The sequence below is a fragment of the Natrix helvetica genome, assembly GCF_964273705.1.
Source record: "Natrix helvetica genome assembly, chromosome: Z".
Lineage (NCBI taxonomy): Eukaryota > Metazoa > Chordata > Lepidosauria > Squamata > Natricidae > Natrix > Natrix helvetica.
The window spans coordinates 83,347,873-83,374,317 of NC_138554.1; the positions used below are offsets into that span (position 1 = coordinate 83,347,873).

General features: G+C 41.4%; 1 protein-coding gene across 1 annotated transcript; it reads left to right on the forward strand.

The window, feature by feature from the left end:
- The first annotated feature begins 1,334 nt into the window (after positions 1-1,334).
- On the forward strand, positions 1,335-23,690 carry KIAA1143. The gene is made up of 3 exons (XM_081932217.1): positions 1,335-1,534; positions 2,590-2,728; positions 22,975-23,690. The coding sequence occupies exons 1-3, from the start codon at positions 1,427-1,429 to the stop codon at positions 23,172-23,174; spliced, it is 447 nt and encodes a 148-aa protein (XP_081788343.1). The 5' UTR covers positions 1,335-1,426; the 3' UTR covers positions 23,175-23,690.
- Positions 23,691-26,445: the final 2,755 nt, after the last annotated feature.

Here is a 26,445-nt window from a genome sequence, read left to right on the forward strand (position 1 = left end):
TTTCTCCTGCATTGTTATTCAAAAAATGTCATAAGACTAGACATCAACTTACATTTTAATTACATTAACATTCATAATGGCGTAGCTATTTATGAAAAGGTAAACATTACTTCAGAAAGACTCAGCTAAATTTACCAGACTCTTTATCAGAAATTGGATTCATGAACCCAAAGGTGCATTCATCCAGTTTAATACACTTTCCTCCTGACTCTGAAGTAACACAATGCCAGTATAATTTTCTGTTTTGATAGCCAATCTCTTGGTAAGGAGACCAGACCTGTATAAATACAAATTTCTTTATTTCCTCCCTTCAAAGCCATTATGTTGGAGAATGTGAAAGCTTTTTAAAGCTGTGTGTATACTTATCTGCAGTTTTTCTTACTTTTTTAATTTTGTTTTTACTTTCATATTTGAAATTTTAGTGCCAGATAATGAGACCTCCAAACAGAAATAGACAAGTGTTCAAAAAAACAAAAACAAAACCCAAATGAACAAACTCCCCATGCCAAACACTTTCAAAACCTTATGAACACTCTGGAGTTAAACATCTCCTGCTTTCCAATACACATCTAGATTTACCTCTCATTATCAAAGGCCAGGGCAGGAGCATCTCTTAAACATTCTAACAATGTAGGCTACCTTCAACCATTCTTTAAACTACTTCCAAGCAGCATTTGTTTATTCGTGAACTAGCTCAAAAACTTGGACCAAAAAAATTCTTCTAACACTTGGCCTAGGGAGGACAGTGTTTGGTCGATATTTATACAGGAATACTGACTGTTCATTCCATGTCCCTCTAAGTAGACTTGCCTTCCATGAATTTATTTTAAACCCCCTTAACTGTTAAGAAAAAGAAAAGCAGAATTTGGGAGCACTGAATCAGACAGGTTTTTTAGATTATACTTACTGCAGATATTTAAATGAAATATGATGTTATCAGTGCAGTTACAATAAATATTAGTGTTTTAATGAATGAAAAACAGGGTCAGCTAAGAAGCCGAGGCTGTATTTCACAACAAAATATCAACACGAGCTGATATTCATTAATTTTAACTCTAGGAACGGCGGCGCGAGTGAAGAATGTAGTTGTGGCCCTCGCGGCTAATCAGCCCCGTCTTCTTCCTATAGATCCATTTTAGCCTCTCATTAGCCGTCCTTTCTTAGCCACCTACTGGGGCTCTCGGACGCCATCCTCTTCTTTCTACCCTTCCAGGTTCGTCTCCGTTGAACACTAACGTTCCCTCCGTTCAAAATGTCTCCCTTTTTAAGTTAAGCGCCCAGGAAGCCTCTGTTAAAGAAAGCCAAGATGGGAGCAACCATCGGCAAGCAGGGAAAGGAGGTCGCTGAGAGCAGTTCCTCCCACGTGACCTATGCGGAAACTAGTTGGATGAAGTAACTGAAGACGCAGTCTCCTCAATCCTCCATTATGAGCAAAAAGAATCAGGTTTCGTTTGTGAAGCCGGCCGAACCCGCCTTCCTGAGTCGTTTCAAAGAGCGAATCGGCTATCGAGAGGGGCCCACCGTGGACACCAAGGTAGCAGTATCAAACTTTCCCCCTTCTCCCAAAGGCGCTTTTTCAAGAGGCAACTGGACTTTCTGGTTTTTTTTAAGCGTTTCGCTTCTTATCCAAGAAGCTTCTTCAGCTCTTGAAAAAGCACCTTTGGGACAACCATGACCTGGATAACTGAGAATCTCCATAGACTCCCCCCCCCCACCTTGGGTCCTCCCTTTCCTCAAAATCCATCCGCTCCTTTGTTTCATTCAGCGCGAAGTGTAAAGTGGTAGCGCTGAACGAAAGCTCCCACCCTACCACAGTCACCCCTTCTTCCTTAAATGGGATACTGCTTGCAGAACGACCACACTGAAATAACTGCAATCAGGAGTACTGGAATTGTGGTTACTGATGCAGTTGTGACATCTAATGACGGCTTTGCATAATGACTGAAATTCTGGGCTCAATTGTGGTCATAAATTAATTGTAATTTTCTAACTACCAACAGTACTTATACATTTCCATTATACATTCTCTTATCAAGGAGAAGTAGTCACAGCTCTTTGCCACATAGATATATTCTAGTCCCATCCTTTAGAATGCTATAGAAAATTTACAATACTATGATTTTCTGTTGGTTTTGGGATAGGAGAAGCATGGTAAAACACCCCTGTAGATACGATTGAGGGCAAAACCGGAAAAGGAAGAAAAAAGAAAAAAGCTGCAAAACAAACCTGGGAAAAGATACAGCCTTTGATTAAAATTTGGATTTTTTTAGAAATAGATAGCAAGTCTAGGCAAGTTTCTTTGCTAAGAATATCTTTTTTTTCTGCTGTGGAAGTCACTTTTTCCTTATTTCCCTGGAGCTGCCCCCTGGATATGTGATAGCCCCCACATAAGTTGATGATATCAAAATTTTCCAAGTATTACTTAAAGTAGGAGATAGGGTCATAATATGAAGACTCAGAAAACTACTGGAAGAGAAGGTTAACCTCACCTTTTTAGCTCAACCCTTTCACTATTCAATTTTCTTTTCCCTAAGTTTCTTTTTTCAATGGTAACCTATTTGTGTAGATTGGTACTCACATCTTTTCTAGAGAGAACAGCTTCCAGCTCCTGACGATGACAGTGGAAGTGATAAGGAAGATGAACAACCACAGGTGATTGTACTGAAAAAAGGTGACCTAACTGCAGAAGAAGTTGCAAAGATCAAAGAGGAGCTCAAAGAGGTTACAGGTATATTATGGAATTGTTAATTCCTAAGTTATTGTTGTACCATTTGTCCTCTAGGAAAGAAGGCAGAATGTAGGAAAGGAATTTGCTGTAGCAGGAGCCAATGCACTAGTTTCATTTTCCATCCTTTGCAGGTATCTGTTTTTAAAAAATAAACAAACAAACAGGACCACACAGGAAGAATTTGTCTTTTCCTATCCTTTAGCTATCCACTAGGCTTTGCAAGCTTTTTGATTGCAAAAATTATAATTAAGAAAAGAAGGAAATTCTACTTGCAAGTTGCTGAGCTAATCAGTCTTAACAGCAGTAACAGGATTTATTTGATCAGATATTGAATTATAATTACAGTAAAAGTATTTTAAGTGCCTCTTTGTAGGGTATCCTTATTTGTTAACTTCCTTTTATACAATGCTGATCAGTTTCCTTACTGATTTCCCCATTTATATGACTGACAAAGTCATAATGACTGAAACACTGATTTGAGATGGGCAGTTACACAAATTGAATAAATAAATAAACTTCCCCATAAAAGTTTTCTTAAAAATATCTCTCAGAATCAACAGATTGGAATGGTCTAGATTTTAAGGAGTAAGTTGTTGTATAAGGTAGATGCTTTTATCCCCCCTTTCCAAGCATTCATTTTAGTGATTTTTACTTACAGCCACCTGAAATTATCTATTCCTACTACTGTACTACTTCATTTATTTTATCCAACATGCTTTTATTTTATTTTATTTCTCTCTCCACTTAGTAAAGAATGGGATAAGAATAGTAGGCAGGATGAGATGGAACTTTATAGCAATAGCTAAGTTGGAGGGAACAGATAGCTAGAAGTCTTTTTGTTTTGAAGAAGACAAATTCTTATACTGTTTTTCGCAGGCAAGTATTGTATATATCACTTTTTAAGAACTTAACACAAAAAGTTAATTTTTGGTAATTAAATTTTTGTAATCATACTCAGGTGAAAATAGAAATAGATTTTTTTCTAAGAAGATGTGTTTAAGCCTGTTATTTTACTTTAACATTAATTTGTTCTCTGAGAGCAAAACTAATTTCTAAAATAAAATTACTTCAGTAAGTTAATGTAGGGTTTTCTTTCTTTTTAACAAGACTCCCACTTGAATCCTGAAGAGAATTGCTCTTATTTATAGAATAGAACAGAGCTGAACTCAGCTGGAACAGAACTTGGAGGTCTTCTAGTCCAGCCCCCTGCTGAAGCAGGATAACCTGTACAATCTCAGATAAGTCCAGTCTCTTCTTAAAAACCTCCAGTGATAGAGCATTCACGATTTCTGAAGGCAAGCTGTTCTACTGGTTTATTGTCCTCACTGTTAGAAAGTTTCTCCTTAATTCCAGGTTGCTTCTCTCTTTCGTTAGTTTCCAACCATTGTTTCATGTCCTGCCCTCTAGGTGCTTTGTAGAATAATTTGACCCCCTCTTCTTTGTAGCAGCCTTTCAAATACTGGAATACTACTATCATGCCACCCCTAGCCCTTCTTTTCTCTAGACTAGCCAAACCCAAATCCTGCAGCCTTTCTTCAGATGTTTTAGTTGCTTTTCTCTGAACTTTTTCCAAAGTCTCAACATCTCTTTTGTAGCTTGGTGAATAAAATTGGTTGCAGTATTCCAGGTATGGTCATACTACGATTTTATAAAGCAGTACTAATATTTCAGGTGATCTTGATTCTATGCCGCTCTTTATACAATCCAGGATTGCATTAGCTTTTTGATCTTTACTTACTTTACTTTATTTGCGCTTATAGACCGCCCCCTCTCCCAAAAGGGACTCCGGGCGGTGTACAGTCCATACATAAAAATACATAACATGAATAAATTAAATAATTAAATAGTTAAATAATTAAATAGTTATGGAGGAGGTTAAAAGAAGAACTGTACATCTAAGTAAAGTATCTAAAATATAGTTTTAAAAAACCCTTAAAAAATATCCCATAAGTTAAATTTAAAAACAGTTCCCCTAAAATACCAGTTAAAATATATCTGCCAGGAGGTAGAAGTTATGAATGTGCCAGGCCAGCTAATCGGAACAGGTGAGTCTTCAATTTTTGTCGGAAGGAGCGGAAGTCGGTGGTGGTTCTAATGTCAGGGGGGAGGTCATCCCAGAGGGTTGGGCCATCACAGAGAAGGCCCTACTCCTAGGCGTCGCCCGTTGGCATTGCCTGGTGGACAGCACCAGGAGAAGTCCCTCCCTGTGAGAGCGGATTGGTCGCAGGGATGTGTGTGGCAGGATGCGATCCCGCAGGTAGCTAGGTCCTGTGCCATGGAGCGCTTTGAAGATGGTAATCAAAACCTTGAAACGCACCCGAAAAACCACAGGCAGCCAGTGCAGCTCGCGCAGGAGAGGTGTTACGTGGGAGTACCTAGTCCTCCCCATGATAGCCCGCGCGGCTGGGTTCTGGACTAGCTGCAGTCTTCGGGCGCGTCCCAAGGGAAGCCCCATGTAGAGAGCATTGCAGTAGTCCAGGCGAGACGTCACCAGTGCGTGAGTGACCGTGCGTAGGGCATCCCGGTCCAGTAGGGGGCGCAATTGGTGCACCAGGCGAACCTGGTGGAACGCCCCCCTTGCCACGGCTGCCACATGATCGTCCATTGACAGCCGGGCATCTAGGAGGACGCCCAAATTGCGCGCCCATTCCACGGGGGGCAATTGTTCGCCCCCTATGGCCAGTGATGGAGTCAACTGGCTGAACCGAGATGCCGGTAACCACAGCCACTCAGTCTTGGAGGGGTTGAGTTTGAGTCTGTTGTCCCCCATCCAGACCCTGACGGCTTCCAAACACCGGGACATCACTTTGACAGCCTCGTTGGGGTGGTTTGGGGTTGAAATGTACAGCTGGGTATCATCAGCGTACAGATGGTACTCAACCCCAAAACCACGGATGATCTCCCCCAGTGGCTTCACATATGCGTTGAACAGAAGGGGTGAGAGGACCGACCCCTGTGGCACCCCACAAGTGAGTGGCCTCAGGGTCGACCTCTGCCCTCCTGTCAACACACATTGCGTTCGGTCAGAGAGGTAGGAGCCGAACCACCGCAAAGTGGTGCCTCCGACTCCCATCCCCTCCAGCGGCGCAATAAGATACCATGGTCGATGGTATCAAAAGCCGCTGAGAGATCTAATAGGACCAGGATAGAGGAACAGCCTCTATCTCTGGCCTCCAGAGATCATCAACCAACGCGACCAAGGCCGTCTCCGTGCTGTGCCCGGGTCGGAAGCCGGACTGGCGTGGGTCTAGATATTCGGATTCGTCAAGGTGTCGTGGAAATTGCTGTGCCACCACATTCTCAACAACCTTCGCTAAAAAGGGAAGGTTGGAGACTGGACGGTAATTAGCTAGTTCCGTCGGGTCAAGTGAAGGCCTCTTGAGTAAGGGCCTCACCACTGCCTCTTTCAAGGCAGTTGGTAAGGATCCCTCGACCAACGAGGCATTCACCAGGCCCAGAAGCCAGCCTCGTGTCACCTCCCAGGATGCCAGTACCAGCCAGGAGGGACACGTGTCCATTGAACATGTGGTGGGTCGCAGCCGTCCACGAAACCTGTCCAAATCCTCGGGGGCAACAGAGTCAAACTCCTCCCAGAATGGTCTCACAAGACTCACTATTGACGGCTCCCCTGGTCCACTGAAGGGGGCCCATCCGCTCCGGATCTGAGCAACTTTGTCCTGCAGATATTCCCCAAACTCCTCTGCTCTGCCCTGCAATGGGGCTTCCCGCGTCCTCTTGCGATAAGAGGGAGCGGGTTACCCTAAACAGGGCGGCAGGGCGGTTATCAGCGGACGCAATAAGAGCGGCACAATGTCTACGTTTGGCCACTCTTAATGCCACAAGGTAGGTCCGTAAATAGGCTCTTACCTGTGTTCGATCAGATTCGGAGCGTGAGGACCTCCACCTGCTCTCTAGACGTCTCCTATGGCGCTTCATCACCCTCAGCTCCTCGGTATACCAAGGAGCCCGGGTGGGTCGCTGCCATAGGAGAGGTCGCAGAGGCGCAACCCAGTCCAAGGCCCCAGCCGCTGCCCTATTCCAGGCGGCCACTAGGTCCTCCGACCAAGAGCGGGTCAGGGCTACAGGTAGTGGCCCAAGCTCTGTCTGGAACCTATCCGGTTCCATAAGGTGCCTGGGGCGGTACCAACTTAGACAGTCTGGCTCCACCTCCTCGCGGTGGGGGGTAGCGCCAGGGAAGTCCAGCCAGAGAGATGAGTGATCTGACCATGACAGGGGAGTAATAGCTAAGTCCCCTATTCCCAGATCACTCGTCCACTGCTCAGATACAAAAACAAGGTCCAGTGTGTGGCCACCTTCGTGTGTGGGGCCCTGAATTAATTGGGTCAGGTCCATGGCTGTCATGGAAGCCATGAACTCCCGAGCCACCTCAGATGCTGCTCCCGTCGACGGCAGGTTGAAATCCCCCATAACCAAAAGTTTGGGGATCTCAACTGCCGTCTCTGAGATCAGCTTGAGGAGCTCGGGCAGGGCCGCTGATGTATAGCGAGGAGCCAAGTATACAATCAGCAGACCCCACTGCCTCCCTGGGCCCCATTTCACACCTAGGGACTCACACCCGGGTATCTGAGGAACAGTGAACTCCCTCGGCTCTAAACATTCCCGTATAACTACCGCCACCCCACCACCCTTACCCAGGGCCCGAGGCTGATGGAATGCACGGAAACCCGGTGGGCACATTTCCACGAGGGGTAAACCACCCTCGTGGCCCAACCAGGTCTCCGTTATCCCTGCAAGGTCCAGCTCCCCCTCAGAGATCAACTCACTAATGAGGGGGGCCTTGTTGGTCACGGACCTTGCATTGCAAAGCATCAGCCGCAGGCCCTGGCTCTGTAGTTCCTGGCCACCTAGACTGCGGGGGTTGGTACAAACGACCGGGCGTAGCCAGCAGCCACGGTCTCCCAACCGACCTTGTGATCTTCTCTTGTCCTCGCATCCCCCCCTCCCAGCGACCATTGTAATAAAACAACCCTCTGTTGGAATAACTTGTTCCCTCCCCCCCCCACCCCACTCACTTCCCTCCTGGACTCACCTGTTCGTCTGGCACTGGCTCCCCTCCCGGCCTGGTTAACCCACCCACCCCACCCTGGAACCCCCTAACAACGATACAAAACATTTAATCTTGATTCTATGCTGCTCTTTATACAATCCAGGATTGCATTAGCTTTTTTGGCTACTGCTGCACACTGCTGGGTGATATTCAAGTGATTATCCACTAGGACTCCAAGGCCTCTCACAGTTACTGTTTTTGAGCTAGGTCTCACCTAATCTGTATTTATACTTTTGATTTTTCTTGCCTAAATGTAAAACTTTGTTTTTCTCCACATTAAAATTCATTTTATTGGATAGGGCCCATTGTTCAAGATTGTACTATCAAGATATTTTTGGATTCTGAGTTTGTCTTCAGGGGTGTTGGCTATTCCTGCCAGTTTAGTGTCATCTGCAAATTTGATGAGTTCTCCTTCTATCCCCTCATGTAAGTCATTTATGAAGATAGTGAAGAGTACAGGGCCTAAGACGGAACCTTGTGGTACCTCACTACTTACTTCTCTCCATGTGGATGTAGTACCATTAAATACTACTCACTGAGTACAGTTTGTCAGCCAGTTACAAATCCATCTGGTGGTGATGTTATCTATTCCAAATTTTTCTAGCTTACCAAGAAGTAGATTGTGGTTTACTATGTAAAATGCCTTACTGAAATCTAAATATACTATGTCCACAGCATTTTGCTGCTCTACTAATGGAGCCACTTTATCAAAGAATGAAATACAATTGGTTTTGCATGATCTGTTTTTAACAAACCCATGGTTGTTACTAGTTATAACATTTGCTTCTAGTTGTTTGCGGATCTTTTTCTTTTTCTTTTTTTATTGAAAAGTTTTAGTAGAATTTACAGATATTTCCCCTTCCCTCCTTCCACCCTAATCCTGCCACCCCTCCAACCCTCCCTCCCCCCAACTTCCCAGAGCAAAATACAGGGTATAAACATTTAACAATCATACACTAACATAAGCTAATTAACTAATCTTACCTCCCTCTTGTACTTTAACTCCCCTTTTATTAAGCTAAGTTTGGATAAACTATAACATTCTTTATTCATTCATAAGCTAATTGAAGTTCCTTAGTCCAATGTTTACTTTGAATATAGTCAGTCCATCTTCTTCATTACAACTTGTGTTTCTCCTCTGAATAGTCTTTCCAATATGCTGAAATTTTAGCCGTCTCTGCTAAATTAACTACTTTTAACGTCCAATCTTGAATAGTAAGCAATTCTTCTTTCTTCCAGCAATCTTGTTACCATTATTAAATTCAGAATCAAATTAGTCTCTATAATTGTACAGTCTGTAATTATACCTAGCAAAAGCAACTGAAGAGTGAACTTTATCCTCTTTTTGAGAATATTTTAAATAATCCACTATATTTTTATCCAAAATGCTTTAGCTTCTTTACAAATCCACCATGCATAATAATACATAGCATCAACACAATCACATTTCCAACATTTAAATTATAAATTGGGATACACACAAGCTAACTTTTTAAGATCTAAAGACCATCTATAAAACATCTTATAAAAACTATCAAGTTTTAATCTTGCATAAATTTTTCATTTCTTACCCAAATCTTTTCCCATATTCCCATCATTATTAGACAAAATTATCAATACCTTTCTACCATTCTTCCATATTTTCATCTTTTTTTTCTTTTTTTAAAAAAATCTTGGTATCATTTAAAGAAAAAATAAAAACTTAAACAAGACTTTCATTTTACTACTATTATCCTTCCCAGCAAAAACTATTGTATGTTCTCCCATTTATCCATCTCTATCTATATTTTATGCCATAATGGTCATAATTATACTTATGTAATCTCCCATTTAATATTGTAATATAGACTCCTAAGTGTCTAACCTTTTTTACTATCTCACATCCTGTTATTTTTCTGATTCTTCTTTTGGATTTATCTTGGGGATGGTGGATATCCATCCTTTAGTACATTACTCTAAAAATCTTTTGCCTTCCAAACTGAATTAAGATGATATCTTTCTTCTAAATCATTCACCACCAATTCGGCTGGGGCCTCCCATCTATACTGTATCTGGCGATTTCTAAATTCATCAACTAGGAATGCATAATCCTTTCTGGATCTCAATATTTTAAAAGGAATTTCCTTCAGTACTGCCATCTCCTGTCCTGCCACCTGTAGTTTGCTTTCGTAAGACGCTTGTAATATTCCATTCCTTGTTTTCCTGGTAACAAAGTAGATTGCAATATGTCTTGGTAGTTGTCTCTGTCTGGCAATCCATGAATTAACACGATAATTTTTTCCAATCTGCCAATCATATTCTGCTTTTAGTTCACCAGTTAACTGAGCTAAAGCTTCTGCAAAGATTTCTTTCAAATTTTCTTGGGTATTTTCTTTCAGGCCTCTTATTCTCAAAGCAAATTCCATCACTCTGTATTGTATCATTGTAACTTCTGCCTCTGATTTTTCAATCTTGATTTGAATCTCATCAACTTTATTCTCCAAATTCACATTAGACTGAGTAATTTCTTCCACTCTGTCGTCCAATGATGTTACAAAATCAAACAAACCCTTAAACGCATCCACTGTATCGTCTCTTATTTGTTGATTGCGGGTTTGAATTAAGTCCTTAAATTCAGACATTTCATCAGACACATCTTTAAGGGCAGATGTAATTTTTTCTTGCTAAAACGAGGCTTGTGCCTTTAAAGCGCCTTGGAGAGCTTCAAATGTCACTGTGTATCAGCTAAAGATAATAAAGACTGCAATTTAGGTGGCTGGGTGACTTCCAGCACTCTTAGAGGCACTTATTTTGATTTGTTTTGAAGACATTTCTGAATATTCAAATCACACTTTCCAACAACCAAATTATTGAGTCCAAAAAGTCCACTTAATCCCCAAATTTGTTAAATCTTATAGCTCATTAGTAAACCAAAACTGTTTTTTTTAATCTTGAGCTCCTGAGTCTTTTAATGACGTTAACAAACATTTAAGAAATACTTTCCTTTTAAGTTTCGCTTTGATCACACCCTTTGACTTGCAGACGCCATCTTTATTACCCTTTGTTCTCCTCAATCTTCACAGAAGGAAGTGATACTGCGCCGGAGTTAAAGTTTATACTTGCAATTATAATTGCTCCTGTCTTTGCCTGCTTCTTATTCAATTGTAGATTAAAACATTGATTGCAGGGGTGGTCGTGGTGTTTTGTTTCTGCTGCAGCAGAAGCATCCCAAGATGCGGAGCCTTGTCGGGCTGTTGGGGGCTCTCACCCTTCGAGCCCCAGAGTTGCTCCTGGGGGTCTATGGGGAGCTCTACCCTTGCCCGACTGCTCTCCTCCCCCTCTTTTCCCGAGGGGAGAGTTTTCAAGCCGCTTGACAGCTGATTTACGCTGTTCTAGCAACTTAAACGCGATCACGAGGCTGGCGTTCCCAAAGGAACGTCCTTCAACACCTACGGTGCCACCGGAAGTCCGATCTTTTTCTTGATTATCTTTTCCAGGATCTTCAAGTATTGATGTTAGATTGATTGGTCTGTAGTTTGCTGGGTCTGTTTTTTCCCCTTTCTTGAAGATGAGAACCACCTCAGCCCTTTTCCAATTCTCAGGTACTTTCCTGGTGATCCAGGATTTTTGAAAAATTTGGTACAATGGTTCTGAGATATCATCAGCCAGCTCTTTCAAAGCTGTGTTATAATCTGTCAGATCCTGCTGATTTATATTCATCAAGGTCAAATAGGTGTTCTCTTACTATTTTCTTGCTTATTTTAATTTTTTTTTCTAGTTTGTCTTTTACAGTAGGTTTTTTTGGTACGTTGGGCTATAATTTTTTTTGTGTGAAGACTGATGCAAAGAATGAGTTAAGCAGCTCGGCTTTCTCCCTACTGCCTGTTACTTCCTTGCCATCTTTTCTCTTTAGTGGACCTACTGTTTCTTTGACTTTTTCTTGTTATTAATATGTAGAAAGAAACCTTTTAAAATTATCTTTGACTCATTCGGAGCCTTTGCTTTCCTTATTTCCTCTTTGCATGTTCTGGCTATCTGCTAATAATCAGCCTTAGTTATGTGTCCCTCTTTTGCAGTCCTTAACACTTTTTACAAAATAATATATTACGTGAACAATAAATTGGGGTATTAAACTTTTTTTCGTCTACAAGCAGTCCTCAAGTTACGATCACAATTGAGCAAAATTTCTGTTGTTATGTGAGATATTTGTTAAGTGAGTTTTGTTTCATTTTACAACTTTTCTTATTATACTTAATTAGTTGTTAAGCAGGGACGTGCGGTCAGGGGAGGCAGTGCCTCACTGCTCTCATCATGAAAATAAAAAAAAAGGGAAAAGGGAAAAGGCGCTGAGGAGCCTTCCGCACACGTCCGGGAATGGGACCATGTGTGCAGGAGGCTCCTCTAGCCTCAGCCTCCCTCCTGCACACGTCCCATTCCCCGCCTTCCTAAGTCAACATGAAGGGGACCGCGGAGTGCGCTCCGTGGTCCCCTTCATGTTGACTCAGGAGTCAGGAAGGCGGGGAATGGGACCACGTGTGCAGGATGCTGAGGCTGAGGCTAGAGGAGCTCCTGCACACATGGTCCCATTCCCGGACTATGCCTCAGCCTCCTGCATACGTCGTCCCATTCCCCGCCTTCCTGAGTCAACATGAAGGAGACCGTGGAGCACGAGCTGCAGGACCATGGAGCACGAGCTGCAGGACCGTGGAGCACGAGCTGCGCTCCCCTTCATGTTGACTCAGGAAGGCGGAGAATGGGACCACGTGTGCAGGAGGCTGAGGCAGCCTCAGCCTCCTGCACACGTGGTCCCATTCCCCGCCTTCCTGAGTCAGGGGGGGCAGGAGCCCGTGAAGGCATCGAGCGGCGCTGGGGGAGACGGCGGCCAATGCAGGTGATGCCTTGCGGAGGTGATGCCTTGCGGAGGAGGGAGAAAGTGAAGCTGAAGAGGCAGGCGGAGGCCCCTGGCTTTGCGGGAGGGAAGTGCCACGGTTTTGGGAGTGGAGGAAGGTCTCCATTTTGTGGGACTTCGGGGCGGCGAAGTTCTTGGCCCCGTTTCCTTCCCCTTCCCCGTTCGCCTTGTACGGCTCGGAAAGAGAGCTCTGACTCGGCAAATGGACCCCGGGCTTGCACGCCTGCTCTGGGCGCGTCCGCAGGAGGGATGAAGAGACGCCCGAGTCCTCCATGGGGCTTTGTGCAATCGAATCTGGGAAAGAGAAACCTTCCGCTGTTTTTAATGTCGGCTGGCGCAGAAGGGTTTTTTTTATTCCGTGGTAATCCAGTTTCAGAGAGGTCAGGAGCCAGCCTTCTCCATATATTGAGATGGTTAAATTAATGTCGGAACCCGGGGTTGCCTGGTCTATCTCCAGTATGAGGTCATTGGGGTGTTTATTATAGAGTGCTTAAGTCAGCTTGGCATTCAGGTTATATGACTAATCCTTTACAAGTCTCTTCCCCCCCCCCCCAGCTTTTTAGGATGGCCTTTTTTTAAAAAAAACATCAATCACTCAGGAAGGAGGGGAATGGGACCACGTGTGCAGGAGGCTCCTCAGCGCTAGCCTCCTGCACACGTGGTCCCATTCCCCTCCTTCCTGAGTCAACATGAAGGGGACCGCGGCTCGCGCTGATGACGTCAACAGCCTCACCACCCATAAACCTCACCGCACGTCACTGTTGTTAAGTGAATCACTGCGGTTGATATTGGTAACACCGTTGTTAAGTGAATCTGGCTTTACCATTGATTTTGTTTGTGAAAAGATTGCAAAAGCTGATCACATGATCTTGGGGCATAAGTATGAACCAGTTGAGTTGCCAAGCATTTAAATTTTGATCATCTGATCATGGGAATGCTACAAAGGTCGTAAGTGTGAAAAATAATAAGTCACTTTTTTCAGTGCCGTTGTGACTTTGAAAAGTCACTAAATGAGCTGTTGTAAGATGAGGAATACCTGTATTAATTATAATTTATATAATTTTTTCCTGCAGCTTTTCTAATACTTATTCCTATGGGACATTGTAATGTATCCTTAAGTTGAAAAACTTGGCATAATGTCTTTTTAGTAACTCACATTGTTATCTTATTTTAGTCTTGTTCATTTTGCACACTTGTTTTTTCTTCCCCTCTTTTGCCCTAAAAAACATATGCTTCGCATTATTCGTTAGGTATTAAAGTATACATTATTTATTCCAAAATGCTGCTGTAGTGTTTACAACTGCCAGGTTTACTGAGTTGATATTATGTCTGTAAAGTTTACAATACGCAAAATGATTTTTAACATTGAGAAAAAAAGATTGGATTCTGGTGTTCTTTTATTTCAATTATTTAAGCAGACATCATTAGGTGGTTAAATGTGGTAGTCTGAAAACCATGAGATACAATTCTAATGAAAACTTAGTATACAACTCCTTTTTAATGTGTCATTTATATAGACATGAGTATACCAATGATGTCAAAGAAAGTCAAATAATTCTTTTAGCAAGCTTGCAGTTAAAAGCTACATAGATTGAACCATACTTTGTATTGTTTTCCTGTGGTTCATTTGGGATACGAGAGAATAAAGAATGCAAGAAATTAAATATAATGCTCAGAAAACCGTTCAGGTTTTTTTTTGTAAAGTTTTTATTTTATTTTATAGTATATAAAAAGTCCAACTTCAGTTGAACAGTGTGTTGAATGGGTACAAATTGTTTTAGGAAGTAACATTCAAAGTGTTTACAGCAATATTCATCACATTTATATCAATATATATTAATACAAATAATAGTCATACAATTTAACACATCTTCCTTGTATCACTGATCCTTTCATATATTTCCCTATTTCTAGCTCCTATTTTTTGCCAGCCGTTGATAAAATAAGTCCCAAGTCAAAAAATATTCTTTCTTTTCCCCCCTTAATCGTAAGTGTTAACTTGTCCATTTCTGCACGTTAATATTTTTCTAATGACGTCTTCATCAGTTAGGATCTCTTCACATATCCACTGTTGTACAAATACTATTCTCGCTGTCATTAATACGTGTAAAATCAGATATACATTCCCTTTATTATACTTATCTGTTAAAATGCCCAACAAAAATGTCTCTGGCTTCAAGTCTATATGTTGTTTTATCATTTTTTCCAACCATGTATGTATTTTTTGTCCAATATTTTTTCGCTTTTTGACATGTCCACTGCATATGATAGTATGAACCAGGTGTCTGATGACATTTCCAACATTTTGAAGATTTATTCTTAAACATCTTTGCAAATCTTGAGGGCGGAAATGCCATCTATAAAACATTTTATAAAAATTTTCTTGGTATGCAGTAGACATTGTTAATTTATAATTTCTATCCCATAATTTCTGCCATTGGTCTAACTTAATTGAGTTGCCAAAATTTTTAGCCCATACTCTCAATGTCTCTTTTACTTGTTCCTCTTCCATCTTAATACTTAATAAATAGCTATATATTTTCTTTATTAATTTTTCATCTATCCCAGTTAATATTTGACCTAATCCTGTTAATTCTTTACTTAAACTATACATTTTAACAGCCTTCTAATATCTAGATTGTGTCTGCAAATACGACCACCATGTTATCTCAATCCCTTGATCACTCAATTCCTGTTTGGTTTTAATTCCTCTTTTTCATTTAAAATATCTTTATATCTAGTAACGTTCTCTATATCAGTGGTTCCCAAACTTTTCAGTCCATCGCCCCCTTGGTGCTACAAACTGATTCGCAGTGTCCCCACCCAATGGTGGAATTCACTTTTTTTTTACTAGCGGTTCTGTGGGCGTGGCTGGGGGGGTCATGTGACTGGGCAGTTTGCATGACGGAAGGAAGATAGTAACAGAAAATTCAAAACTAACAATTAATTGCACATTTATTCAAAATTCAATTTAAAAACCTTTTAGTTAATGTTAATTCAACAAAATTGTTGAACATGATCCAGTGATACCAGATTTTCAAAGTCTGATAGTCATTTATCAAGAACCTTAGTAACTAGCAACTTAGTAAACTCAGTAAAATTTAGTAACTACTTCACTGTTCAGTAAATTCTTAATGTGATGGATGGGCTTGATGAAGTGATACCAGTTTCCCAATGTCTGGTTTTAAGTCACTTAGCAGGAGTCTTAAATCACAATGTTCAGTAATCTGCAGTCGATTTCTTTGCTTGGAGAGAAGTTGGATGATCACACTGAAGCCACGTTCCACCAAATATGATGTTGGAAATGCAACAAGGAGCTTCTTAACCACTGTCCATAGTGCAGGATAGCGATCAGAAATTTCTTTCTGTAACCAAAACTCTTGGTACGATTTCTTAAACTTTGGCTTCAGCTCAATGTCATTTTGCAGCTCTATGAGTTGTGCCTCCACTACCCTATCTTCCTCAGTATCTGAAAATGGATTTATCACCCAATCTGGAATTTCCATCAAAAGAAGATCCTGATATCACTCAGACATCTAAGTCTTAGAATGTCAGAGAAACAACTTTATCTGGATAGTCACATCCCCGCAATAACATCATTGTAATTTTCAGTTTCATTAATTTCCACAATATCAACACTAGCTTTGCTATTAACCCCTTCCAAACCATCTGCATAGTCTTTAAGATTTGATGGTCTAAATATCAAAAACAGTTGACTCACATCGCACATCTAAGCAAAACTGAAGTACAATCTATTTTTCCTTTTTTTAAAAAAAAAAATCTCAATTTTAAGATTTGTATTACTGTTTTCATCCAGTCCCCATCCAAAAATGGCAAGAAACTCTGGTGTCATTTTTTTAAGCAACCATGGACAGATAATTGCTCATACTTTCCTTAATATTATTGGTCAAGTTTCTTATTGGCTATGCTAACCAAGAGGTGCTCTGGTCATTGTTAACCCTGCTGCAAAATTTATGTGTGCACATATCCACACATACAAAGGCATACAATATAATCTTATCTCCTTCAGATTGCCAATTATTTTGCACGACACAAACATTCTGCCTTTAAATGTTTACGTGGTTTCAATGGCTAAACTTCTGCTCGCCGAACCAACTATTCAAAACCAGTAATTCCGCAAGGAGAGAGGATGGGAATGGGGATATTTCAAAAACTAAACACATATCCTAAAAGAAAATCCACCCGCGACCAGCATTGAGTGGAGCTTTTATAAACTTAGAATAAATGAGCTGGAAGGGACCTTGGAGGTCTTCTGGTCCAGCCCCCTGCTCAAGCAGGAGAACCTATACCAGAGGTCTTCAAACTTGGCAACTTTAAGACTTGTGGACTTCAACTCCCAGAATTCTCCAGACAGCTATTGACTTCAACTCCCAGCTATGCTGGCTGGAGAATTGTGGGAGTTGAAGTCCACAATTCTTAAAGTTGCCAAGTTTGGGGACTCCTGACCTATACTATAGTAGTATATGCATATAGTATACTATACCTATATCAAAGAAAGCTCCCGTGAGTTTAACAACACCCGTATTTCCAAGGCTAGAAATGGAAGATTGCAATGCGAGCTCCCTCCTGCTAGTAATCCAAACCTCCCTAACCAAAATCCACACCACCAAAAGGGAGTGACCGCACTTCTGCTAATCACCCCCTCCCCCCAGTTACTTTTACCCAGCAGCATCTCCATGCAAAGGAAAAGGATGGCACGAAATATGTGACCGTTTTTTAAACCAGTGGCAAAGAGCTCTCTCGCAAGCTCAACTAGAATTCGATTAGTGGGGTTTTCTCCCCCCCCTAACAACACCGTGCAGGATCTCCCCACCCACCGACAGTTTTTTTTTAAAAAAAAACCTTTTCACAAGCCAAGACGGCGGCGGTGTTGGGAAGTGGGCGATTGAAGCGATGCGTGTCCCTCTCATGGGAGGAAGGCAGTGATTGGAGGGGAGGGTGGTGACGTTGCTTAAAGGAAAACCTGCAGCTATTTCCAAGTTTGTTTGGGTAATTTCGTACTTTTGCCCGCGCCGATGGGCTTTAAACAGTCCATCTTCTGCTCCACAAGTTTCTCCTTTCCATCTGAGAATTAGCTAAGGGGAAGCTACCAACCTAGGGGCGACGCCCTCTGCAGCCAACACAATACATGATCTTTTTTTCCTTGCCCTCTTAGCGCCACCCGGCCGCCCCCGCTTGCCTTAGCACCCCCTGCCACTCCCCCTTGCCTCTTAGGCGGTACCACCCACTTTGGGAACCACTGCTCTATATCAATAACATTTGGATAAATCAATGCCTCCATTGTTGAAAGCCAGATCGGTGTTTTCAAATAATGTTGTTCTTTAATTTTCTCCCAAACTAATAATAATACATTCCTAATATAGTGTCTTTGGAAATAGCTGTGTATTCCCCCCCACCCCCGTACCATAACCTATTTCAAGATCATGTGCCTCCAATGTCAGTAGTCTTTTATTCCTCAAGCCTATGCGCGGGGGATTGTGTGTGCATGTGCAGGGAGAGAGGACATTGCATTATGGGTGAGGGCATGCACACGCTCGATACCCTCCCCCCACTCCCCCATGCTTTTGGCACGCCTCAACAAAAAGATTAGCCATCACTGGTATATTGCCTTTATCATATTAATAAATCTCACCAAAGTCCATATATTTTAGTTGTAACAACATAAATTGCCAATTCACGTTATCAAATGCTTTGAGAAAACAGTTCATTGTTGATCAGTGATTTCTGATGACAGACCAGGATTTGTGATATCCATTTGGGTTATTTAATATATTTATTAAAATGTATAAGGAATGTTGTAGTGATGTTAGAAGTGTGTTGACCTAGAATTGAAGATAGTTTTGTAAAGCAACACATCAGAAAATCAATGTATTGCACATATGTTAATTGTGACTGATGGGAAATAGAATAAGTGAATGATTGGAAGCTCTATATAAATTGTAAAAAATTAGATAAATTTGCAGAACTTGATAAAATGTTTACTAAATATCGAGAGATTGATGAATAATTAACATATGAAAATGCTAGTAAAAATTATTGGATAGAATATGGCCTGTTGTAAAAAAACAACCAAATAAAAATGGCATTACTGGAAATAAGAATTGGTTATGTGAATAGAAACATACATTGAATGCAGTAAAATTCAGTTAATTAAGAGAATATGTGTAGAAGAACAAGAAGAAATAGAATGAATGATTAATAAGCGCTGAATGTGAATTGAATATATACATGCCCCCCAGAAAGTATTTTGGAGACAAGAAAATAAGTCTAGTTGCCGCTTTCTGATAATCCTACCTGGATGATTGGGAATCTTCACTTTCATATTGTTTTGCACTTTGGGGAAGAAACTCTGAAGCTGGTGTGTGCGAATAAGAAACTACAGTAAGAAAAATGGCAGTTTACAGAAATCACCTATGCTTTATTTTTGACCGGTTGGCGTCACAGCAGGATTGTTATGGGATAGCGGAGCTCCATGGAGCACCGTGAAACCAATACCTGCTTGCCAGGAGATCCTGCAGGGCCAAAGCCACCCTGGAGGGGTGATGAGGAAAGGAGGGATGCTTTGTGGATCACGAGGAAACTGCAATTTCCTCATTTGATCCAAAGAAAACCCTCCTGATTGGCAGCAGAGACGATGGCCATTTTGGCAAGACCAAAGCTGTTACAACCGGGACAAGAAGAAAATGTGCTGGAGCGATTTGTGGGCAGTGGATTGAAACTAGTGAGACAACTTTTAATTTCTATACTAGAGTTTTAAACCCCCCCAAAAAAAGAATTCTGTAAAAAAAGACTTCCAAAATGTTAAGAAAACATCAATTTATTACATGGAGAAAGATTACAGACCTAAAAGTGAAATAAACCAAGATAAGACTGTGAAGCTTTAAAATAGAGAAGGACTGGAACTGTTAGTAGCATGAAAAGTGATTTAATTTATGGGTAATATTGTTTGATTTTTGGAAGAATTTGTGCAAAGAAATAGGAACTTTGCTTTTTATTTCTTCTATTTTCTCCCTGAGTTTTGCTGTGTTTAAAGCTGGATTTTAGAGCGGAAGTGCCATCTACTGGTCAAAGATAATATTATGTTAGTGCTTCATGGGAATAACATTGGAAAATAAGGACTATTTGATATTATTGGATAACACAAGAAGAAAGAGGAGGAGAAAGAAAATACTGAAAGGCAAACAACACATGGAAGGCCTTTTTATTTTGGTTTCATATCTATTGGAGTGTTGGCTGCTTGGAAGTGTTAGTGAGCCATTTGAAGACAACTAATAAGAAACATCTCTGAAACTGAATATTTGACTGTGGACTAAAAACATTTGGGGAAATTTGGTGGGCCAATCTGGATTATTAAAATCATCTGACAAAACATTCCACAAGGAGAAAGAAGAAAAATTGAATAAGACTTAAATATTTGGAAAAATTGGTGCAAATTGGAAAATTTTAAGGACTATAAATTTAGGAGATTTTGAGGAATAGTTCCAGGACTGTAAATTTTATTAATACTGGTGTTTTTGATGTTTCCGGGCAACTGGGTTATTGAAATTTTTGTGGAATATTGAGCAGTGATTAGTGTAGTTATTAGCATAAAATTCTTCAGCAAAAGAAAACAAACATAATCTATAAAAATATTATTGATGTTTCAATGTATTAAGGAAGATAAAGAATCATAGATGATGGGATTGATGCAAGATTACTGTGAATGAGGAAAAATCCAGCAAATGTCAATAAAAAATGAACAAAAAATTCAGAAAATAGAGGAGACTCCAGAAAGAGCTGAGGAAAGAACAGAGGAGATAATTCCAAAAATGATACAAGCAGATAAAGAGATGGAAGAGATAGCAATAATTTCACGGAACAAAGAGAACATATTTTAAGAATTCAAAATAGAAAATAAAATAAAGAGAGACTTCCTAAAAATGATGGGGGAACTGCAGATGGATGCTAGAGATTCAACAGCAAGAGATAAATGCTGTGGCAGAGGAAATGTTTACATCAAATAAACATGATACATAAGTTACAAGATACCAGAGGAGAAGCAGGAAAGATTCACCAAAAAGTTAATAAGAGTTGAAATTCTAAAAAGGGCAAGAAATGATGGATAGAGATAGAATATTTTTAACGTGGTTATTTTAGTAAGTGTTAGAAAAAAGAAGTAGAAAGTAGAAATTGAGAAAATAGTATTATGTATACTGAAACATAATTACTATGTATACACAAATACTAGACGTTGAACAATTATGATTATGTATATTTAAATGTTAATACCATTATCAGAATTGAGTTGAAAGTATATTGACCCAGATAAATACACTGTTCACCAAGCACTTGTGGATGTTAAAGAAAAAATCACATTTAAAAAAAAATCACCTATGCTTCAACTTAGTTGGTACATTCCAATGATTCTGCCTTCTCACCCTAACCGACTGAACAAGCTGCTTGGATGGACAGAAAAATAGGTCTCAAAAAGAAAATACATCCAGTTGCCATGACTCAACTTTCAGACAAGCCAGACAAGAAGACTGAGAATCTTCATCAATGTATCTCTGCTTGCCTGCTGTTGTGACAGGGTAGGCGGCCGCATGGCGTGTCCGGTGGGCTGAATCATGTTCCTCCCACCCCCACACCTCTGCCTCTACCTGCTGCTTGGAGGGCTGGGCCCGTGGTTCCAGTACTCGGATTCACCTGTGCTGCACAGGCTGTGCAGCCCCAGGGTGTGCCAGACTTCATTCCCCCCCCCCCACTCGCCGCCTCCTGTGCTGGCCATTCCCCCATCAGGGCTGATGATCTTAACTGGGGCTTATTTTAGGGATAAGGCTTAAGGGTTATGAGCAACACAAAAAAATTCATGGTAGGGCTTATTTTTTATTGGGTCTTATTTTTGGGAAAACACGGTATTAAATTGCTCAGTAGTTTGGAGTAAGTTTTCATTACAAAATTGATTTCTTCATAATGTTCTATTATTTAAAACATAAGTTACTCAGTAAAAGTTATGATTTTGGTAATGTTTTATTTATAAATCACATGAATTACAGGCAGTTTCAAGGGAAAATTTGGCTTGTAAATTATAGCTTAGCTTTCTTACATATTTTAAAGAAAAAAGACTTGAGGTACTTTAATCCAGCAGCTGATTTTTACTCTTGTATTTTCATCCCAAAAGACGACCTCATGAACTGGTCCAAGAAAATAAATATATATAGAATTCAGAACTTGGATTCTGTATGCGTGTTTTGCTGAGCAACCACCATATTTTAGCAGTATATAATTTAATTGAATGGTAGTTGTGAACCAGCATCTACTGGACTCCTTAACTTGTGTGCTCCAAGTTTGATTTGACATAGGTGAAAGAATTTCAGGTTTGTGCCATCAGTTCATACTTTACTTGCTCAACCTTCACCCTTTACTTTCTGGTTGATGAAACTAGCTTCCTGAGTTGTTGACTGAATCCATTTTTATTGTCGGGGAGGGGGAGGGGGGTCACAAAATATCAAGTTCAGACCAAAATATCAAGTTCAACTCCCAAAATCTGCACAACCACTGGACAGAGGCACAAAAATGTAGTGGATTCTGAATATTTGGATGCCATCTTGTGGCCATCTGAATATTTGTAAACAAGACTTGATAACCCTAATCAAATTTCTGATCTTGATCAGAAAGATTTTTGATTTTTTTAAAAATAATCAGCATACTATTCAAGTTAACTATCCTTTTCTGCTCCAATAGGTTTGGAGTAAACTCTGAATTTGATTAATTTTTGTAAATGCTTACAATAATTTTCTAATAGATTTTAAATTTTGTAATGAATTCAGAATCTGCATTTCTGAAAGTTTACAACTTCAAAAGTGAATCTTTTGAAGAAGCTTGACTTTACTCTGACAATTATTAATTACAGTATAGTTTTTGTGGCTTTAGTGCTGCCCATAGCTGCATTAAAATTGCCCAAAATGTCTTGTCATGCACAAGAAAATTGCCCCCCCTCCGACATAGTAAGAGAACTGAGTGAGGATTTAGATTATCAAAGAGAAGATTGCTTATAAATCAGAAAATTTCTGTGGCTGAAACATCTGTATTGACTGATGATACCTCTCTAGCATTTGCAATGGAAATTCTCCCAGCTTTGTGTGGCAATGCAAAATATTATCTGAAAATTTTGAATGTAAAAATATTCTTTGAAAGGTTTTATTCCTCAGGATACTTGATGTAATCTGTAGGATCATTGTAGTTAAGAGAAGAAAGTATATAAAAGATCATTTGTATATTTATCTCTAGAAGCTGATCCTGAAGATGGGAAGATTATATTCCGGAAACCTCCTAAGCGTTCAGCAGAAGAGAACTCTTTTGGTTTGACAGTTACTTCAAATAAAAAAATTAAAGAGATAAAGAAAAATTCTCTAAATTTTCAAAATTCAGCTAAGAAAGTTAAAAATAAAAGCTTGCTTTCTTTTGATGCTGAAGAAAGTGATGATTAGGAACAATCTAATTGCTGTATACACATTTTCTTAAAGCAAATGTGGAAGCAGAAACACAGGCTTTACATTTTATAAATGAGGCTTTGCATTCTGCACTTAGAATTACTTTCACATTTTTACTCATTATACCCATTGTAAAATGAAAGACATTTATTTGGGACTAAGAATGTAAATATTACTTCGGGAAAATTTCCTGTTCTTTCTTAAAAAGCTCAGGAAATTTATTGGGGTTATGCTTATGCTAACTATATTGATTTCAAAGTGAAGATCCTGACACAATGCAGGCTTTGGTAGAAAAATATTTGGAAGTACTGTATGCTTGCAACTAGAGTTGGATTGTGTTGCTACAAAACATGTAGCAGGATTAACTATGTAAGGCTTCATCAAGGAGCTGATCTGAACAGCTGTTTTAAGTAAAGCTGATATTATCCTATTACTAATTGACTGTAAAATTGTTTTGTCTTTATCTTTTACCCCTAACCTTCAGCAAATAAAAAAGATTTTCTGTGTATATAATATTTCTCTTATTACCAATATTATAAATGATTATCCTTTAGTGTAGAAAAATACAGTAGAGACCTCAAATATATGATTGACAAAGCCCCTCTGAGTGGATTATCCTGTGCAATTGAGTCTTAAAGGATACCCAATTTCTAGAGCATTTGAGACACAAATAAAAAACAGTGTAAGTCAACAAATAGTTACAACTCTAAATATACTTATTTAATGCAAATATTCAAGTTTGTATATCGTTCAAACACAAGGGTGTCAAAATCAAGGCCCATGGGAGAGATCCGGCCCACAATGTGGTTAGATTTGGCCTGCGGGGCCACCCTGGAAACAGCAAAGGACCAGCCTGCAGCACCTTGGCTATCTGTACAATCTATACTTTGTGGTGGTGCTGGAGAGAACCAATCTACAATCTGTACTTTGTGGTGGTTCTTGAGGGAACCAAGGCAGGTGTCTCCCTCCTCCTCAAAAAGGAACCCTTGCCTGCCGCTGCAACACAAGGGGTGGGTGGCCGACACATATTGTGTCTGCCTTGTTCAGAACCCCCAAAAATGATAGGGTATTTATAATGTCTTGGTAAAACCACACTTAGAATATTATTACACCTCATTAAGGACACCATGAAATAGAAAAGATGGTGATTGTCCAATATTTGATGGGCTGCCCCAAAGAAGAGGAGGTCAGCTTATTATCCAAACCAACTGAAGGCAGGACAAGAAGCAGCAGACGGCAACTAATCAAGGAGAGAACCAACCTAGAATTAAGGAGAAATGGAAGGAAGGAAAGAAGAAATCTATCAATCCTGGATCCATTGAGACTTGAGCTCAAAGGAGAAAACAATTTTATGTTCTGTTTTGTCACAGACAGGACTTGGTTGGCAATCCAAGTTAACATTAGTATTCTTGAATTGTGAGCTCTTAGGAAAGTATTCCCTCATGTGTTGCAAACAACCATTTCCAGCGCACACAGGAAGAGGTGAGTGCCTGGTCCTTTGGGACCAGGGTGGGTTTCAGCGGATACGCACCGGTACGGGCTTACTAAATGGTGAAATTTAGCATGTCTTTGTGTACCCGTTCTTCTGGAGGCCCCATACCCGAACGCTCCCTCCCCTGGCTTGCCCCCGCCCGGTCGCCGCTTGCTCACCCTGCCCGTCCACACCATGCTTGCCCTGGCCATCCACTTTCTTTGCCCGCCCAGCTGAGGCTCCATGGCTGCAAGCGGGTGGGGGTGGGGGAATGCTGCCCATCTGCCTGCCCCCTCCAGAAGCAACCGGGCTGGCCCTGGGACAGTCAGCAGCCCACGCGCTACTGCCCTGTGACTGCTCCAGGGGCAGCTGCAGCTGGCAATAGAACGTGAAGGAGAGAGAGTCCAGCAGAGTGTTCCGAGGTCAGTGGGTTGGCGGGGAGGTTACGTAGGGCTGGAAGCGGTAGGAGGGTGGGATATCGAGGCCACCCTGGGTCCCTGCAATGGAATGTGGCACCTGCTGGGTGACTGCTCCTTTGTGCCCCGTTGCCGGCAGCAGTTGGCTTTCTTCTGCAGATCCTTCCTCTCTGGGCATCTGGGCGGGCCCTGGGTTGGTCAGCAGCCCGCGTGCAGCCATGTGACCTTTATGGGGGTACAGCCAGGAAGGATTGCTAGGAGAATGCCAACTGCAGCCGGGAGTGTCCCTAGGTTGGAGGAGTGGCGGGGAGATTGCACGAGGCTGGGCTGGAGGTGGCAGGAAGGCAGGGGTTGAGGCTATACCCCCGTTCCAGCGAAAAAAAATATCCTGCCATCCAGGAACTGCGCCGCGAGGTAAGGAAAGCAGGTCTTGGGAGAGACCCTCCTTCCCCCTCCAGAGAGCCCATGCCGAAAGAGAAGGCGCAGGCTGGTTTGAATGTGGGTGAGCAGGTGGTTTAATGTTCCGCCTTCTTTGCACATTCAAGTGGGCGGAGAAAGAAAGGAGGCATGCGATAACTGAGGGCTAAGGCGCTCCCCTTCGCCCTTGGTGGCAGGGGTGCTTTATCACATGCCCCCTTTTTTTTCTCCACTGCCAAAACGAGCTAAGGAGGTGCTGGCCCCAAACCACCCGGTCACCCGCATTCAAACCAGCTTGCCCCCTCTTTTGGCATGGGCTCTCTGAAAGGGAATGGAAGGTTCTTTCCGAGACCGGCTTCTTTCCTTCCCTCCTGCGGCTGCAAAACAGACATTTTCACAGTGGCGGCTGAAGCACAATCCAGGGCTCTCTAGAGGGGGAGGGAAAATCCCTCCCAAGACCTTGCTTGTCCTGGCGGCACCCCGACAAAAGCAGCTGAGCGAGTGAAGGAGGAATTCTGGGAGTTGAAGTCCACAACTGGACTTGCTGCCTGAAGCCTGGAACTGACTACCCGGGATTGTGTTTCAGCTACCACAGCCACTTCTGCTGCTGCTGCAGGCACCAGAGACTCCTTCGCTGCCGCTTTGTTTTAGTCCGAGAAGCAGGAAAAAAGAGTAGCTCCCCTCTTCCCTCTCATTTTCCATAGCCTACGCGCTATTTTCGGGGTGGGGGAAAGTGTCTCTTGGCTGCCCCTCCATGAGGACCACCGCATATCCTCCACAGATGGGAGGTTGAAGGGGCAACCACAAGAACGCCGAGGGGTTTTGGCGGTGTGAGAAATACTTCAAAGTCAGTGGAGGTGGTGTGTGGCTGGTGTGCCATTCTGAATTTCCATGGGTGCAAAATGCTTTTAAAAATAAAGTTTTAGGTTTTTTGGAACGGTGTTGTGAAGGGTTAGGGGTGCAA